The sequence below is a fragment of the Ambystoma mexicanum genome, chromosome 9, assembly GCF_040938575.1.
Source record: "Ambystoma mexicanum isolate Mex_15411 chromosome 9, UKY_AmexF1_1, whole genome shotgun sequence".
Lineage (NCBI taxonomy): Eukaryota > Metazoa > Chordata > Amphibia > Caudata > Ambystomatidae > Ambystoma > Ambystoma mexicanum.
In genome coordinates, this window is record NC_090931.1 from 1,550,757,073 (window position 1) to 1,550,776,073 (window position 19,001).

At 52.6% G+C, this 19,001-nt stretch overlaps 1 protein-coding gene across 1 annotated transcript in view; it reads left to right on the plus strand.

The window, feature by feature from the left end:
• The first annotated feature begins 16,716 nt into the window (after positions 1–16,716).
• The window catches only part of LOC138489505 (zinc finger protein 436-like), a 160,090-nt gene continuing 157,805 nt past the window's right edge, over positions 16,717–19,001 (plus strand). The window contains exon 1 of the mRNA XM_069617248.1: positions 16,717–17,875. Coding sequence (XP_069473349.1) covers positions 17,852–17,875 — 24 coding nt within the window. The 5' untranslated portion in view covers positions 16,717–17,851. The remainder of the gene's footprint in view (positions 17,876–19,001) is intronic.

Sequence of the window (19,001 nt, forward strand, 5' to 3'; positions counted from 1 at the left end):
TTTGGCAGTCCTCACCAACCAAGAGGACTGCACCGAAACCAGTGGCTACCACCCAAAGGGTGGCTGGAAGGTAACGCAAGCACGGGGAAGGCCCTCAACAATTCGAAGATTCTAAGGTTGTGCCGGATTCCACCTTGCAGTGACTCAAGGTACGTACACTGCCCACCCAAGTCAGGTTTGCGGCCTCTCGGCAGGCATGGACGTTCTACGCATTTATGAGTCCCTCAACCTGCAGGTAGTCACCTACGATGCTGTCAAGACTGCTTTAGAGAATCATTTGATCCCGCTCTCCAATATAGACTATGAGAGATTTCTGTTTTGTGGTGAAAAACAGCGGGAAGAGGAGTCACTTGACCAGTTTTGCGCTCGACTGTGACTAATGGCCACGACTTGTCGATGGGACAATGAAGAATCCATGATCAGGAATCAAGTCATCCAAGGTTGTGGCTCAGGCAAGTTACGTAGGCAAGTGTTGAGGGAACCTGGTTGGACCCTGCAACAGATCTTGGACAATGGAAGAACCTATGAACTGGCTGAGTCGAGGGGTGCTAAAATGGACGCGGTGATGCGTCCGGGAAAGTCGGAGGAAGCGTTTGCAGTCGGAAAACAGGTGACGTCCAAGGCCAAGTGGGGCCAGAAACGCCAGGAAGCTCGTCCGCTGCCAGGGGCGGCATCCATTTGCCAATATTGCAGATATGACTTGCCACACTCTGAAGAGTGTCCAGCTAAATCGAGGTCCTGCAGCAGATGTAACGGACCCGGACACTATGCCCAGATGTGTTGTGCTCCCGCTCCTTTGTCTGTGCAGAGGGGCCCGGCCAGGGCACCTGGTGGTGGTTCAAGGAGTCAGAGGAGCATTGCAGCATTAGAACAGGAGATGCAGAGGCTTCATATGGCCGAGTAGGAAGAGGAAGACGAAGTATTCTTCATTTCAAGCATCGCCACAGGGGCGAGGAAAAAGAGACAGCCCAAATGTGTCGTGGACATTCAAGGGGTGCCGACACGAGTACTGATAGACACGGGGGCCTCAGTGTGCATGCTCGCCTCTGATCATTACCAGTCAATCCCAGGACTACCGGCGCTGGATGCTTCGACGGCAAAAATCTTCACGTTTGGCGGAGACACACCACTTCCCATCAAGGGTGTTTTTCGTGGCGCCTGTGTCCAAGGGCGGAAAGACAATAAAAGCCTGATTTTTCATCACGGACGTGCGCCCCCACTCTCTGCTCAGCTGTGCGGCATCGGAGGCCCTGGACCTGGTACATTTTGCGTTGGAGGTCTACCAAGTGGACATTGAGCAGCTGCTGGACAGGTTTTCTGGCATTTTTGAAGGGGTGGGGAGGTTGAAGGCTCCCCCAGTACGTCTGCACAGTGACAACACCATCAGGCCCACAGCTCTCAAGCATCGGCGGATCCCATTTCACCTTCGAGAAAAGGTGGAGGAGGAGCTCCGCTCACTTGTTCGCATGGATATTATTGAGAGGGTGAAAGGCCCAACGCCTTGGGTTTCACCCATCGTGGTTGCCCCCAAGCCGAAACAGCCTGGAGCGGTGTGCATTTGTGTAGATATGCGCCTCCCCAATGCCGCCATTAAGAGGGAGAGACACATTACGCCGACCCTTGATGATATCATAGGAGAACTACAGGGCGCAAAAGTTTTCTCGAAGTTAGATCTACGAGCAGGCTATCATCAGCTTGAGCTCCACCCGGACTCCAGATTTATCACGACTTTGACAACGCACGAGGGCCTCTATCAGTTTAAGCGTCTGAGCTTCGACATTTCATCCGCTGCCGAAGTCTTCCAGAACACTATTAGGGGGGTGCTGGCAGGTCTCAAAGGCGTTTTGAATATGAGCGATGACATTTCAGTGTTTGCCGATCCGGAAACTGAGCACATGAAGAGACTCGAGGCCACGCTGAAGAGGCTCAACGATTTGGGACTCACCTTGCACCGTGAAAAGTGTGAATTTTTCAAAGACCGGATCAAGTTTTTTGGGTTCATTTTTCACGCCAGCGGTGTGTCGCCTGACCCGGCAAAGATTAAAGACATCCGTGAGGCCGCGGCACCCCAGTCCCCCATGGAGGTAAGGAGCTTCTTGGGGATGGTGAATTACTGTGGGCTTTTAATCAAGGGTTTGGCCTCCTTGTCAGAACCCCTCAGGGCGTTGACCAGGAATGATGCCGTATGGATGTGGGAAAGGAAAGAACAGGAGGCATTTCAGGCCCTCAAGAATGCCCTATCCGATGGGTACACCATGGCATATTTTAACCCTTCGATGGAATCTGAGATTGTTGTTGATGCCAGTCCCGTGGGTGTTGGGGCGGTACTGCTGCAGCCAGACGAGAGAGGGGACATGCGACCCATCGCTTATGCGAGTAAGGCGCTCTCAAACACGGAAATGCGATACTCACAAATTGAAAGAGAGGCTTTGGCCATTCTATGGGGCTGTCGCCATTTTCGTCTTTACTTCCTGGGCAAGCCTGTTGTGGTCGTGACCGACCACAAGCCGTTGCTGCCCATCCTGGCGGGTGTGTCCTCGAAGCCGCCGCCCAGAATTGAGCGATGGATGATGGCCCTGATGGAATATGGGGTTCGGCTAGTGTACAGACCGGGGACCAACAACCCGGCGGATTATCTTTCACGGCACCCCAACACGGGGAGTGTGGAAAAGAACGAGGAGGTATCTGACTGTCAAGGGCTGCTCTGTCATGTGGTGGAGGGGGCATTACCAGTGGCGCTATCGAGACTCACCATAGCGACTGAATCGTCCAAGGATGAGGTTTTCCACATTATCAAGGCAGCAGTGAGAAGTGGCGATTGAAGGGAGGTACTGCGAAACAACTCCAGGCGACAGTCTGATGCTCAAAAGGACCTTCAGGCACTCTGGAGGGTAAGGGACGAGTGGTCCAATTCTGATGATGGATTACTTCTAAGGGGGCGGCAGATCGTGATCCCGCAGGCACTAAGGAATCGTGTCCTGGAGTTTGCGCACATTGGACATCAAGGGGTTGTCAAGACCAAAGCGAGGCTCCGACCCAAGGTATGGTTCCCTGATCTGGAAGGTATGGTCGAGCATTTTGTGAGAAGTTGTTTGGCATGTCAAGCGGCAACTCCAGGGGACAAGGCTCCACTGATCAGCTCCATGGAGCGGAGTGAAAAGCCCTGGGGAACTGTTCACGTAGACTTTGGTTCGACTGGTCGGGGCATGTATTACCTAGTTGCGGTAGACCAATGGTCAAGGTATCCCGAGGTGGAGGTGGTGGAATCCACAGCAACGGAGTATACCACGAGAGCCTTGGACAAAATGTTTGCGACACATGGATTCCCAGAAACACTATGCTCTGACAATGGACCTCCTTTTTCCGGCAGCCAGTGTGATGATCCACCCCCGGGGCCCCAGGCTCAGCGTCGGACCGCGGGAGGGTAGGCCTCTGGTACACAGCGCGGGAAAGCTGGGCGCAGCAAAAGAGCACACGGACCACTTCGATCAATGCATAAACCCGGACTGGCGTTATGACGCCAGTTCCGGTGATTCCTTTATTTCCTGTGTGTCACGTGACCCTAGATTGACGGGGCACGTGACACCACATTCCTCCCCAACTTGGAGGTGTTTGCACAGTTATCAACAAATACAAATACACAAATTTTAACTGGTCTTTGACATAACTTAGCATACGTCTTGAATATGCACAACTTATTGACTGAGCTTCGAGTTCACCTTAGCAAGGCTTCGGCCGGCCTATTCTGTCCACGACATATCCATTTAGGCGGGACGACGGTTTGGGTCTCTCTCTCTCAGGAGATACCGGGTGTTCCTCTTCTCCGGTGCGTCCGTCTATGGAGTCTCAGCTTTACTTCTCTCTCTTTGCTGGCGTGGACTGTCCGAGATTCCGGGAGTAGCTGGACTTCCCGGAGCTACTTGGCCGGGGGGTGAGTGTGGCGCCTCCGCTTCTTCCCTAGATGGCATCGGTTGTTCTTCCCACAGTTCTGGGGGTACTTTCCGGAAGTGGGACACGTTCCTCGTCACTGTCTCCCCCCCTCGGGTGGCTGTGACCATGCTGTGGTTTGTGGTACTAACTGTCCATGGCTGGAGCTCGAAGTTGAGGGACATTTTCTTAGGCGGGGCTCGATTCTTGACAATGACGGTGTCCCCTGGTGTCAGCTCTCTGTGGCAGGCTCGTCTGGTGACACTTTCTTGCTCATTTCGCCTCAGCCGCGTGGCGTCCATGGCGGGGATATCTGGTTCTGGAGCTATCCACTGGGGGTGTATGGGTAGTTCCGCTTGTATGGGTACGCCAAGCATGAGGGCTGCCGGGCTGATCCCCGTAGAGGAGTGTGGGGTTTGCCGGTGTGTTCTCAGGAACCGGTACAATGTTTTTAGCCACGGGGGTCCCTGTTCTTTGGTGATTCTGATGACCTTGTTGAGTGACCCAATGAATCTTTCCGCGTCACCGTTCGCTTGGGGCCATCTTGGGGTGATTCGCTGGTGCTTGACATTTACTTCTTTGAAATACTCGCGCAGCTCTTGACTAGTGAAGGATGGTCCGTTGTCGCTTTTCACCTTCCTCTGTATTCCATGTGTGGCGAATATCTTCTCTAGTGCGAGGATTGTGGTCTCTGCGTTAGTAGATGTTACGTGTTCTACTTCCGGGTATCGGCTAAATTCGTCGATCACTACGAGAAGATACCCTTCGCCGGCAACTGTGCAGTGGTCCATGCTGACAGCATCCCAACGTTTGCAGCTTCTTGGGGTGCTGATAATCGGTTCAGGGTGTTCTGGTCTTTTGGATGCTTGGCATGCTGCGCAGGACTCGACTAACTCTACTACTCTTTGCTGTATGTTCGGCATCCACATCCGGGACTTGCGATACGCAGAGGTTTTGACGATGCCTTGATGACCACTGTGCGCTAGGCGGAGAGCCCTATCTTCTAGGGACTCGGGCAGTACGATTCTATGACTTTGAGTATGATGCCTTCTGGGGCTACCGAGAGCTCGTGTCTGATCCCAAATAGAGCTCTGAGCTTGACTTGGGCCGACGCGGTGCGCTGGGCCATCGACGTGAGATCGTTTTTCCAGTTTCCTGATCGGACGGTGGCAGTGGTGTGTTGCAGGATGGTGTCTGTTTCTGTCTCACTGGCTACTTCCTGTAGGGTCAGGGCCCGCGGCCTCGCGCAGGCGACTATGTGACAGACGTGCTCGTCGGTTTCCTTCGCTTGGCGCCGTTCCCTGTCAGTGGCAGGCCGCGGGTGGCGGGACAGGTAGTCTGCCGAGTTGTCTGTCCCTGGGCGATAATCAACCTCGATGTTGTACGGTTGTAGCTGCAGCATCCATTTCTCGATGCGTGCTGGCGGGTGAGGAGAGGATCCTCGGAAAATTGGGATCAGGGGTTTGTGATCCGTGAGGACTTTTGCTTGTTTGCCTAACAGGTACACTTTGAAGTGACGGCATCCCCATAAAATGGCTAGTGCTTCTCTCTCTATGTGCGTGTAGTTCTGTTCAGGTTTTGTGAGCGCTCGGCTGGCGAACGCGATTGGCACCACGTTTCCTTCGTTGTCCGTTTGTGTTAGGACTGCCCCGAGGCCAACTGGGCTGGCGTCGACCAGGAGTTCAGTCTGCCTCTCTGTGTTGAAGAACGCCATGGTGGTGGAGTCGGATAGGGTGTCTTTAATTTGTTGAAACGCTTGTTGGTGGGAGGTGGTCCATTCCCACTTCTGGCCCTTCTTCGTTAGTTCCCTGAGTGGGCTTGACGTGCTGGCGAGATCGGGGATGAAGTGTGCGCAATATGTCGCCATTCCCATGAAACTTCTCACTTCGGAGGCTGATTGGGGTGCTTTGGTGTCCTTTATGTCTCGTACCTTGGAAGGGTCGGGGGATACGCCCTTGGCGCTGAAAATATACCCAAAGAAGCATATTTCATCTTTGTTGAACTCGCATTTTTCGGCGTTGAGTGTTAAGCCTGCTTCTTCTAATCTTGTTAGGACCGCTGCCAGTCGTTTGTGGTGATCCTTCTTGTTTGATGCGTATACGAGAATATCGTCGCTGATATTGGTGGTGCCTTCCAGCCCCGTGATGACTTTGCGGATTTCGTGCTGGAACACTTCCACAGCAGATGATATTCCGAAGTTGAGTCGTTTATACCTCATCAGGCCGAGGTGAGAGGAGAATGTAGTGATGTATCTCGACTCTCTGGACAGTCTCAGTTGGTGATAGCCTGATCTAAGGTCAAGTTTACTGAAAACTGTTGCCCCTGTGAGGTCTACAATGAGCTCGTCTATCGTAGGTGTTACGTGACGTTCTCTCCCGATGGCTGCATTGGGAAGCCTCATGTCAATGCAAATTCGTACTGCGTCTGGTTGTTTGGGTTTTTGAGCAACCACCACGGGCGAGACCCACGCGGTAGGCCCTGACGTTTTTTCTATGATCCCTGCTTTCTCTAGCTTGGCTAGCTCTTTTTCCACTGCTCCTCTTAAGTGGAACGAGATCCTTTGATGCCTGACTGCTTTGGGTTCAATGGTGGGGTCTATGTGGAGCTTGATGGTTCTTCCTTTCAGGCATCCGATGCCTTGGAACAGTTTCTTGTGTCGTTTTAGCAGGCTGTTGAGTTCGTCCTGTTGAAGGTTGAAGGCGAAATGGATCAACTCCAGCTTTTCTGCTGTTCTGCAGCTCAACAGCGTCTCGCAGCCGGCATCTACCACATAGATGCGTGCTCTGTGGTTGGCGTTCTTGTATGTGAAGTCCGATTTGAAGGATCCTTGTACGGGCAAAGGCTTCTTGCTTCCGTAGGCATAGAGCCGGACTTTCTTCTCATGAAGAGTGGGCTTCGGGCGGAGCTTGTAGTATGCTGTCACCGGCATGACGTTCACGGTTGCACCTGTGTCGATGACAACTTTCAGCGGTGCTCCGTTGGACAGAACGGTGCATGACGGTCTCTAATTCTGTCGTGATCGGTGCGGCTCGACGGCCGAGATCAAGTGTACTCGGTGCGTCCGTCTACTCCCCCTTTTCCGCCTGTTTTTGTTTCTCCCTTCTGGGGACGAGCTGTCGTCGCTGTCGTCGCTGTCGTCGCTGCTGCTCGTGTCTGGGGACTTTTGGGAGTCGTCCACGACTCTAGCTTTCCCTCTTCGCTCTTGTTGGCGGGATTCTCTGGGTGCAAACTTTTTTCTGCAATCTTGTGCAGGCTGTTGCGTTGCGTCATTTCTGTTCGGTGGGTCCAGACATACTGCGGCATAGTGGTTAAGGCGATTGCATTTCCTGCACGTGGATCCCCATGTCGGGCAAGATTCACCCTTGTGCCATGGGCCTCCGCACCATTTGCAGTTCCTGTCCCATCCCTACGCTGTGTTGGACCTTTGGCCTTGTTTCATGCGATTGCTCTGATGTTTAGAGATGGCAGCGATGTCCTCGGTGGGTCTAGGGCTGTCTAGCGGCAATCTTTGGATTGCGGCCTCTATGATCGCCACCTGATCTGCTGTTTGTTCAAGGAGGCGTGCCATTTCTAGGATGCAAGAGAGTCTTATGTTTCTCTCGGACAGGATGGCTCTTCTTAGTTTTTCTGAGGATATCCCATTAATGATCTGGAGGCGGATGGCGAATTCTTCGTCTGGGAACTCGCAACCTACCGCCATTTCTCGAAGGCGAGCATGGAATTTGTCTACTGTCTCTTTCTCCCGTTGTCTTGCCATGCAGAAATGGAACCGTTCATAATCTGGGTTAAGATCAGGCTTGAACATATTAGTAAGCGTAGCTTTGGCCGCGTCATAGCTGTCGTCGTTGCCACGATTTGGGGTTGCGTTAAATAGGCGCAGGGCGGCTGCTCCAATGTTGAGTAGGAGGAACGTGCGCTTCTTCTTCGCTATGGTAATGTCTCTCGCATCTAGATGCATTTCAAATTGCTGTAGCCAGATTTCCCACCTAATAGCGGCTCCGGTGGTAAAAGGATCAAACGGCGGCATGAAGGTTGTCTGCGCTGGGTCTGGAGGGTCTAGGGTGAGGCTCCTCCGGGACGATAGACCTGTGCTGGCCCTTGTGGGGCTAGTATTCGGGCTGGACATGTTCTAGAAGGTTCACGGTGTTGACCTTCCTGGTTAGGTTGTTGTTTGAATGAGCCTTCGAAGTGCAGGGTACCTGCTCTGTCGCTACACTCCCCTTTTTCTTATTTCTGGGTGATGTGAGAGGGGTGTTGCCTAAGGAGGAGCTTGCTGCTTGTCAGTCTTGTACAAGAAAAAAAAATCCACCTTTTAACTCCTTTGGTGCCCCACGTGTTGTGGCCGATTTGTGGCATGTGGGGGAAGTTGTCCGTGTGGTGCACGGCTCATCTGACCGCGTGGGAGAGGCCCCAGCGTGTTGCAGGGCTGCTGCGTGGTCTCACCGGGTAGATGCGGCGGCAGTTGGCATCCGCGTTAGCAGGCGGAGGGATGATACGCGGCTCCGCGTCACGTCGGCACGCGGAGGGAAGATGATCGGCTGTGCGTTGCAGAAGCGCGGGTTCTTTCCGCTTCGTCTCCAGTGTGATGATCCACCCCCGGGGCCCCAGGCTCAGCGTCGGACCGCAGGAGGGTAGGCCACTGGTACGCAGCGCGGGAAAGCTGGGCGCAGCAAAAGAGCACACGGACCACTTCGATCAATGCATAAACCCGGACTGGCGTTATGACGCCAGTTCCGGTGATTCCTTTATTTCCTGTGTGTCACGTGACCCTAGATTGGCAGGGCACGTGACACCACAGCCAGTTTGCCCAATACCTCCTAGAAAGGGGAATCCATCACCGCAGAGTATCACCGCTGTGGCCTCGCGCCAATGGGGAGGCCGAAAGGCTAATGCGTACTTTAAACAAAGTGCTAAGGATTTCCGCCAATGGGGGTGAGGATCTTCTGAAGAAGCTTGTAGAGTTTCTGCGAGAGTACCGGACCACTCCTCACCAGTCAACGGGGGTTGCCCCCGCGGAAGCACTGTTTGGGCGCTGCCCCTGGGGCATGATACCGGAAATGGAAGGCCGAGGACCAGGAGTCATCGACAACGAGAAAGTACGAGAGGAGCGCGCCATACGCAATCAGAGAGAGAGTGAGAGAAGAGGTCTACAAGACAAAGAGGTGTGTGTAGGTGATTCAGTGTTAGTTCGGAACCGTCACCCAGAGGGCAAACTGTCTTTGCCATACGAGCCTCGCCCGTGGACGGTCACCCACGTGAAAGGGACCATGGTGACGGCGGCCTGTGAACGTGGCACGGTCACCCGCAACAGGTCCTTCTTTAAAAAAGTGGACACTTCAACGGAGGCCATTGATCCTGGGGAGATCCCCGACTCGGGGTGGTTCCTGAGGTTCCAGCCGAGGATGCCCCGAAGGCTTTCGTCCCATCTGAAGACAGTCCCAGCCGAACCATGCAAAGTACTTCGAGGTATCCGGTGCGAAGAGACCGCAGACCACCTGCTCACCTCAAGGACTACGTCCTGGACTCAGGAGACTGAGCCGAAGTCACAGCCGACTTCCAATTGTTTTGGGTTAATCAGTTTGTGTCCATAAGTTTGCACTGTTGTTATAGCATAATGGTATCGGGCGTGGCTTGGAGTCGATGGCGGGCAGAGGCTGATCTGCCGAGCTCCGGCCGAGACGCCGTTTCCTGATCCTTTTTCTCCGGTACACGAGTAGCTGCAGCTAGCGGAAAAGCACGCGTCGGTGGGAGAAGCGATCCTCGTCAAGAATCACCCGAGGGTTTGGATTTTTGGAACCCCTGGGGGGAAGAGGAGGCTCCGGAACGTACCCCCTCCCCCGCCGCGCTGAGCTGACGACCTCCACCAACGCGCTTTGGGACTTGGCACCGGGGGCGGGGTAAAGTGGCATCGCTCGCCAGAGCGGACCCCCGTCTGAATTGGATCGGACCCGACAACGGCCCCCGGTCCCCTGACCTTCGCCGTGTGTGGGCCGCCCATGCTGGTCCAACTCACGCATCACGCCCAACACACGGGAGATCCCGCATCGCCAGTGTCCCGCAATACTGCTGCACAACCTGAATCCCGCAGACGGTGCAGTACGAGGGGACACACGCAGCCACCTCCAGGAAGCGGAAGCAGAGATATCGGAGGTACCGCTGCCGTGGCACTCCGAGGACACGATTCCAGCCGAAGCAGACGGAGGTCCTGAAGTTTAAGGTGCTTGAGACCACACAATACCCCCGAGTGGGCCCCTAACCACCGCCGCATCCTGAGATCGCCTGCACTTGGCTCCCCAGCTGGTCTGCCTTGGGCACATAATTGGCCCCACGCATCGGGGGGTGTCAATTCCCATCCCACGGCCCCGATTCACCGAGGGGCCCCACCTTTCACCCTAACGGCATCCCAGCAACTTAGCCCCAGGACAACAGCAACTGTTATCCCAAGATGGCCACCAAGAACAAGGCTAGGGCTGTCACCATGGACTCCTTTGTCTCAGCCAAGGCAAAGACCTCCACCCAGGCCAGAACTAGCCTCTCTGAAATTACTCGACCAAGCGAAGGGGAGGCCAACGATAATCACTCGCAGATATTGGACGCCATTGCCTCATTGAGAAGCCATATAGACTCTAAAATCGACGAGTTCAAAATTGACATACAACTCATTCGACAGGATGCCCGCAACTTGGCGGAGAGGGTGACGATCATCGAGAATTCCACAGAGGAAACGTCCGGGGCCACCTCAGCCCTGCAGACCGAAGTCTCAGATCTAAAGAGGAAGGTAGCCTTCCTAGAAGAAAAGGTGGAGGAAGCCGAAGGCCGGGCCAGACGGGGGAACATCAGGATCCTGGGCATCCCGGAGGGAACCGAGGGCTCGAACACCACATCCTATGTTGAAACCCTCCTGTTACAAGAGATTGGGGCTGGAAAGTTGACTCAAGGCTTCGTGGTTGAGAGGGCCCATAGATCCCTCCAGAAACGCCCTCCCCCCGGCTCGCATCTACGGCCCATAATAGCTAAGATACTGAACTTCCAAGATAGAGAAATCATCCTACGACACTCCAGGGAAATAGGTCCTATCGAAAGGGGAGACGCTAAAATCACTATATACCCCGACTACACTCAGAAAGTACAGAGGGAGAGGAACTCATTTGTCCCGATCAAAGCGAGGCTTCGTCAACTGAACCTCAAATACAGGTTGCTTTACTCCTCGCGCCTAAGAGTCATTCATAATGGGCGAACGATATTTCTTGATAACCCGGAGGCGGCCAACATGTGGCTTGAAGACAATAACTTCGATGACAGCTAGGATGCCCCTCGGAAAGTAGACTAAATCCCTGAGCCCTTCGTCACCGCCTCCATGAGGTCACAAAGTGCAAAAGAATTGCTAGCAACCGGAATCCAGCAGGTAATCCAATCAACAGTTTGAAGTAGGAAACGGCCCTCGCTCGGCCCTGCCGCCTCACATCAACCCTACCCCCTGCAAAAAACCCAATAGGGCCAGTTCATCGCCCGACCCAGCTCGCGCCCGAGTCCCGGATGGGTTCAGAAGGCTCGAGAGCGCCTGAGCACCGCGACAGTGTTGTAGTCGCTGGGCGCACCAGTTTGAGTTATGTTATTAGTTCTATTAGTTTCACAGTCTACGCATCATTAATGTTGATAAAATACAAGATGGTGGCAAGATATGACCCAAGAGTCCATGTACCGGGGGCCCTCCGCCTGCAGAGCGCCACCTGTGGTTCGTTGTGCCACCAGGCCAAAAGGTTGAAACCCCATGCTGAAACCGAAACACCGACTCAATGGCGTCACAACTTATCGTGATGACATGGAACGTGAGGGGAATGGGCTCGTACCTCAGAAGGAATCGCGTACAGTCCTACCTCAGGAGGAAGAAAGTTTAGATTGCGATATTACAAGAGACCCATCTCACGGAGGACGCTATGTCCAAATTAGCGGACCGATGGGAAGGGACTATGAGAGGGTCTCCATACTCCAAATATGCGAGAGGTGTGCTAATATGGGTGAACCCGAATGTGCCCTTCCAGTTACAAGGGTGGGATTCCGACAAGGAAGGAAGATACGTATCAATGTGGGGCACCATAGAACAGACCCCGATCTGCCTCACTAACACATACTTTCCACAGCATGGAATCCCGTCATACCTAAGCGCGTTGAGCGCCAAACTGGCACACCACCGAGGTCGAACCTTCATATGGGGGGAGACCTCAACTGCGTCATGGACACAAGTATGGACAGATCATGCCCTCCTCCCCAACCAAGCAATCCTGCATCTAGCACTTTGACGGAAATACTCGACCAACTTAACCTGGTGGACATCTGGAGGGTACAACACCCAGCAGCTAGAATCTACTCACACTACTCAGCCCCACACAGCGTCCACACAAGAATTGACTATTTGTTTGTTGATAAGGAACAGACACCATTGGCCACATCCACAGAATACTTGGGGAGATCTATCTCCGACCACTCCCCGCTGGTCATGCAATGGCAACTAAGGGGACCCAAACCCCCGTTCCCCATGTGGAGGATGCCCACCGCAGCATTAGAAGACCCAGAGTTCAGAGAGGACCTCTCTGAGAGGCTAGAGGAATATGTCGAAATCAACAAGGGATCGGTGTCCACCTGGACCACATTGTGGGAGGCCATGAAGGTGGTTACCAGGGGAGAAATCATATCAAGAGCTGGTGGCACCCGTAGACAACTAAAGTCGACTCTTGAGGCACAGGAATCAGAGATCACACGCCTGGAATCCACCCCCGACATCTCCCCGGAGATTGAGAAGAACCTGAAAACAGCCCGTAAAAAATGTCGGGAATCATGGGACAGATTGGAGAAATTTGACTTTGCAACATGCACCGCTAGATCCCACAGAGAGTCGGACAAACCGGGTAGATTGCTTGCTTGGCTCTGCAAGCGAGAACACCCCAAACACCTACCAACGGAGATAAGGGATGAAGAAGGTGTATCACACAAGACGCAAATGGAGATCAATGAAGCTTTCGCCAAATTCTATTCCAAATTGTACGCCCATGAATCCCAGTTGCCCACCGCAGAATTAATAGAAACACTGGAGGAGATAGGCCTCCCCCAAATATCCAGAGAGCAGAGAGAGGAGCTGGACTTGGAAATTACTCCTGAAGATGTGAAAGTGGCCATCAGGTCGCTCGCTAATGGCAAGGCCCCCGGCAGTGATGGCCTCCCGCCTGAGTTTTACAAAACGTATGAATCTATTCTCACCCCCATCCTGCACGAAGTTTACCAGGAAGCCTACACAAATGGTATCCTGCCCAACACCATGAAAGAGACTATAATCATCCCCATGCTTAAGCCGCACAAGTCACCCACCGATTGCGATTCCTACCGACCTTTGGCCATGCTAAATTATGACAGTAAGATTCTCACCTCTATACTGGCCAACAGACTCGCCAGAGTGGTAGGATCCATAATCCATGAAGACCAAAATGGATTCGTCCCAGGACGCAACACTACAGCCAACCTAAGGAGGCTACAACACATCATGGCCGAAAACCCACGACCGTGAAGAAGACCTGGCGATACTGTCACTCGACGCCATCAAGGCCTTCGACTCCATCTACTGGGAGTGGCTAGTGGAGGTTTTAAGGAGCTTCGGTTTTGGTGGGGGCTTCATCAGATGGATCCAGATACTTTATAACTCGCCAATGGCCAGGGTTAAAACAGGCAGAATTGTCTCGGAATCCTGGGCAATACAAAGAGGCACGAGACAGGGGTGCCCACTCTCGCCCATGCTGTATATACTGGGTCTGGAACCGATAGCCATATATTTCCGTCAACAGTTTTTTGATGCTGGCATTAAGGTGGGCAATGTCTACAATATAATATCATTATATGCGGACGATGTACTTCTATACTTGAGGAACCCCGAGGTCAACGCACCAACAGTACTGGGGGTACTCGACAATTATGCGAAATACTCAGGAATACAATTCAGCAGACGCAAATCCTCTGCATTCCCCCTAGCCAGACTACGGGGCATAACAGAAAACGTCCTCCCGCCCACTGGGATAAAGTGGCAACTCGACAAGTTCCGGTACCTAGGAATCAATTTGGGCCACACTCCACAACTCACGCACGAGCACAACACTGAAGTTGCGGTAACCAGCCTTCGGCGATCAATAAGATTTTGGTCCAAACTACCACTGTCAATGGTGGGCAGGGCGGCGATTGCTAAAATGATAATTCTTCCCCGATTCCTGTACTTCTTTGTCAACATTTGCCACTACGTCCGCCCGCCCTTCTTCAAGACACTAGAGGCCATTATTAAAGACTTTTTGTGGGGTCCCCGCAGGCACAAACTGACACTGGCCACGCTGTCTCTCCCACATAAAGAAGGAGGAATAAAACTCCCAGATCTCCAGCTCTACTATCTGGCTGCCCAGCTCAGTCACATCACAAAGTGGCTGTCAGACGAACCATCGGCCAAATTGGGACTACTGAGGCAATCTCCCATAAACTTAATTCCCAAAGAAATTCTATGGTACCCTCCTCGGCTACCCTCCGAAACCCCGCTGGTTGTTAGGCTAGGTAGGCAAATATGGGCCAGGACCAGCCACATAAGGCAAGTGAAACATCTGTACTCTCCAGATAACCCCATAATGGTGGATGTGTGCAAAACGGAGGCGGAACTCCCCACTCCCAGGAGATGGGAGGAAGCAGGCATATACACATGGGGAGACTTGTTCACAGAAGGGGAATTCAGGGACTTCGAGTCGCTACAAGACATTGAAGGACTATCCAAAGGTCAGTTTCTCTGGTACCATAGGATTAAACAGATCGCCAAGAAGCAGTGGAACAGCTGGCCAGAAGAACCCAACCCAGACCCGCTACTACATGAAATGCACGACCTTTCGGATGGATGGAGACCGATTTCCAGACTTTACAACAAGCTTATCGACAAACCTAACCCCAAAGGACAGGCTCTGAAGGCGAGATGGGAAGCGGATCTTGAATCCCCACTTACCGATAAGGAATGGGAAAGAGCATTAATATACCCCAAGAAAGTGTCGCGGAATTCCAGATTCGGACAAATACAGCTGAATGTCCTCTACCGGACATATATGACTCCCCACAGGGTTGCTTCATTCAACAAGAAGGTATCCCCGGCATGCCCATGGTGTGGGAACGACAAGGCAGACATGATCCACATGTTCTGGACCTGCACTAAAGTGATGTCACTCCTGCCTAGAAGCTGGAATGGAAAGGTACGACTGGACACCCGGAGAATGCATACTAGGAACATACCCTAGACCAAGCAAACTCAAACATGTGGTGAAACTGATGGACATCTCATGCATACTGGTCAAAAGAACCATAGCGAAGGCCTGGAAGACTCCGGCAGGCCCCAGGCATGCATGGTGGTTGAACGAAATGGCGAGATGGATGACTGCTGAAACCAGGGCCTGGCAAGACGGAATCACAACCAGCGGAGAAGTCACGAGCGGCACTCTGGACTCCTGGAAGGCCCTCCTGAGCGATATGCGCTTCAACGCAGACTACAAGCCTCCCTGAAGAACTACAGCATCCTGCAGAAACGGATTCCTAACACCAACACAGAGAAGACATTAATCGAAACTGTCCCCCCTCACTTCCTGAAACACTAGAACTTTATTTTAATTTGTCACCTCATACCCCATATGCAATGCCACATATAGACTGTTGTTTCTGTTGTTATGTTATTTTTTCTTTTTTTTTATTCTTTCTTATTATCACAGTTGAAAGTTTGTATTGTTTCGTTATTTTCTCAAAAAACTAATAAAATACTTTATAAAAAAAAAAATAGCAATGTTGTGTTTTCGATAAAGAAAAAAAGGGGATGTGACGTCCCAGTCACTCATGGCACATGCGCGAGCCTCGTTCTGGCAGCGCGCATGCGCAGATGAATAAATTACATCCGTGTGGGCAGTTGCCGCCGGGATATGTAAGAGGCAACATCGCGTCCCGTGTCTCATTGTACGAATGTGCGTATGTATGCGTGTGTGTGGCACACCCGAGGCACGGGTGCATACATACCATTGCTGACAAAAAAGGTTGAGAGCTATGCTTCAAGGTAATTACGGTACCGCAATTTGCGGTACCGTAATTACCGCCTTCCCCATTCCCATTGAGCCCTATGGGGCAAAAATGAGAATGGGGAAGGGCCATGGAGTGGGAATTACCGCTCCGCCAACCTTGGAATGGGGTGGTAATTCCCCTTTTCTCCATGGTGGTACCGGTATGGTACCGGTGGCAACCAAGGTGCTAATTGCACCTTGGTTTACCGCATACCGTGTAATGAGGCCCTATGTCAGTGCTCTGAGCATGTATGTTTTTCTTGTGTTTTGTTTCTTACTTTTGAGACCTTTCCACAACCTTTTAGGTGCACGCTTGTTTTTTCAGCTTATTTGGATGGGAGGTAGCTTGTTTTGGCCTTGTTTTGGAAGGGCATTCAGCTTATTTTTTCCTTCCGATCTGGCAACACTGATGAGCAAGACTGGAGCGTGGGGCGGGGCCAGAGTGAGGTAGGCTCGAGGGGCTGCACGCGGCTTCAGGCTGTCACGTGCACAGGTTTGCTGGTCTCGTGATTCATGAGGCGCGCGAGCTGCTGTTGCCGTGCGTGGAGCGGGTGCCGAGCTGGCAGGCCCAGTACACCGTGACGCAGGCACTCACGCAGCCTCCACGGATTGGAGGGACACCGTGACGCAGGCATTCACGCAGCCCCCACGGATTGGAGGGACTTCTTGAAGTTTGGGATGGGGAGTGCATTGGTGCAACGACTGCCCCGCTCCTGTAATATTGAACGTGCGTCTTTGCTTAGGCCGTTTTTCACCATGCTCTGAATATTTGTCCGCGGCACGCGCGAAGTGCTTGAGGACAATAAAGGCGCGTCACCTGCGGTGCGGCCTCTCATTGGCTGTAGGAAGTCACGTGATACGGCTCGAAGCTTGTGGCCCGAAATCCCAGCCCCATGAAAAAATACTAGGACTGCGCATGCGCAGAAGAAAATACCGAACCAAAGCACATGCGCATTGTAGAGGCGGTGTCAGTGAGTGAGCATGCGCACTCGCTTTACGAACTCCAAGTGGAAGACATGATTCTGACTTTTACATCACGGGGAAGATCTGCATCTTAGACAGCGAGGAGAACTGCTATCGCTGGGGAGAAATCCACCCAAGATCACTGGGGAGATCTGCATTCAAGATCACTGGGCAGAACTGCATCCAAGATCACTGGGGAGAAAACCACCCATGATCACTGGGGAAACTGCATCCTAGATCACTGGGGAGAAACCCACCCAAGATCACTGGGGAGAACTGCACCCAAGATCACTGGGGAGAAATCCACCCAAGATAACTGGGGAAAACTGCAGCCAAGCTCTCTGGGGAGAAGAGAATCCAAGATCACTGGGGAGAACTGCAGACAGGCTCACTGGGGAGAAACCCATCCAAGATCACGTGGAAGAACTGCACCCAAGATCACAGGGGAGAACTGCACCCACGATCACTGGGGAGAACTGCAGCCAAGCTCTCTGGGGAGAAGAGAATCCAAGATCACTGGGGAGAACTGCAGACAATCTCACTGGGGAGAAACCCACCCAAGATCACTGGGGAGAACTGCAGACAAGCTCACTGGGGAGAAACCCACCCAAGATCACAGGGGAGAACTGCATCCTAGATCACTGGGGAGAACTGCAGACAAGCTCACTGGGGAGAAACCCACCCAGGATCACTGGGGAGAACTGCAGACAAGCTCACTGGGGAGAAACCCACCCAAGATCACTGGGGAGAACTGCATCCTAGATCACTTGTGAGAAATCCACTTTATCATCACTGGGGAGAAATCGAAATCCACTGAATCACTGGGGAGAAATCCACCTTATCACTGGGAAGACATGACTGAGCTGGGTTCAGATGAGGTGAGTTGTCTCCAGTGTTGCTTTCATGTGGACAGCACAAAAAAACATCACCACCACCACCTGCAACACAAATGTGGACAGCACAAAAAAACATCACCACCACCACCTGCAACACAAAACCCAGACCCAGTGTCCCTCCTCCCCAACCCCAAAACTCAAAACCCAAAACCCATCCCTGGCGAACTGCCTCCACACAGCACAACACACTGACTTTGTCATGTGCAAAACGCTCACCCAGTCCTGTTTTTCCATTTGATTGCTGGGACTTGTAGTTTTGTCCTTCCCAACATTTTAAAATAAAACTGGGCTTATTGACATTCTCATGCATGTCCTGGGAGATTTGGGAGATCTATAACCCGTACCTGGTGTCCTGCCTCTCCACCTCTCACTGGCCCACAGGCCTCTATTTTAGTTAGATTCTCACACCTTCTTTCTTTCTGGGGTCCTGGTTTTCTCCATCCTTCGATTCTTGAGGATTTTACTGGGGGTGACAATCTGTCTAAGGCTGACAGTGTCATTTTCTGACACTATTACAGCTCATGATCATTCTCTGTGACCACTGGAGGCAGTGCAAGTAGGCCCAGGTGGCAAGTGCAGGGGGACTGGTCAGGGGCAGGGGAGCTGGTGTCCTGAAAGACTCAGAAGACAACCAGGCAGCCAGTCAGCAGACGGACCAAGAGCGGAAGAAGGTTATCAGGGTAGAGGGAGAGGGAAAGAAGAGGAGAAAAGGTAGGCCTTGAGTTTTCAGAATTTAAGGAGGTCTGGCTCAAGGCAGAAAGAGGGGGGATGCCATTCCACAGGGAGGCATCTGCAGAGGAGAGAGTTCTAACCCCAATCTCTTCTTGGAAAAGCGACCCAGCCACAGAGAGTTAGGGTAGACGAGCGAAGGGCTCTAGGAGAAAGGTACTTAGGAAGAGAGAGTTTAAGGTAGTAAGCTCCACTGCCCCAAAAGCCTTGTGGACAATTCGGATGGTCTTAAATTTGATCCTTGCAGCCAGTGGGAGCCAGTGGAGGGATTTCAGGCCCGGAGAGATGCAGTCCCTGGGCTTGAGGCCAAGGATAAGTCTTGCAGTTCTATTCTGGATGAGTTGAAGAGGGCGAAGTGTAGAGGTAGGCAAACTGAGAA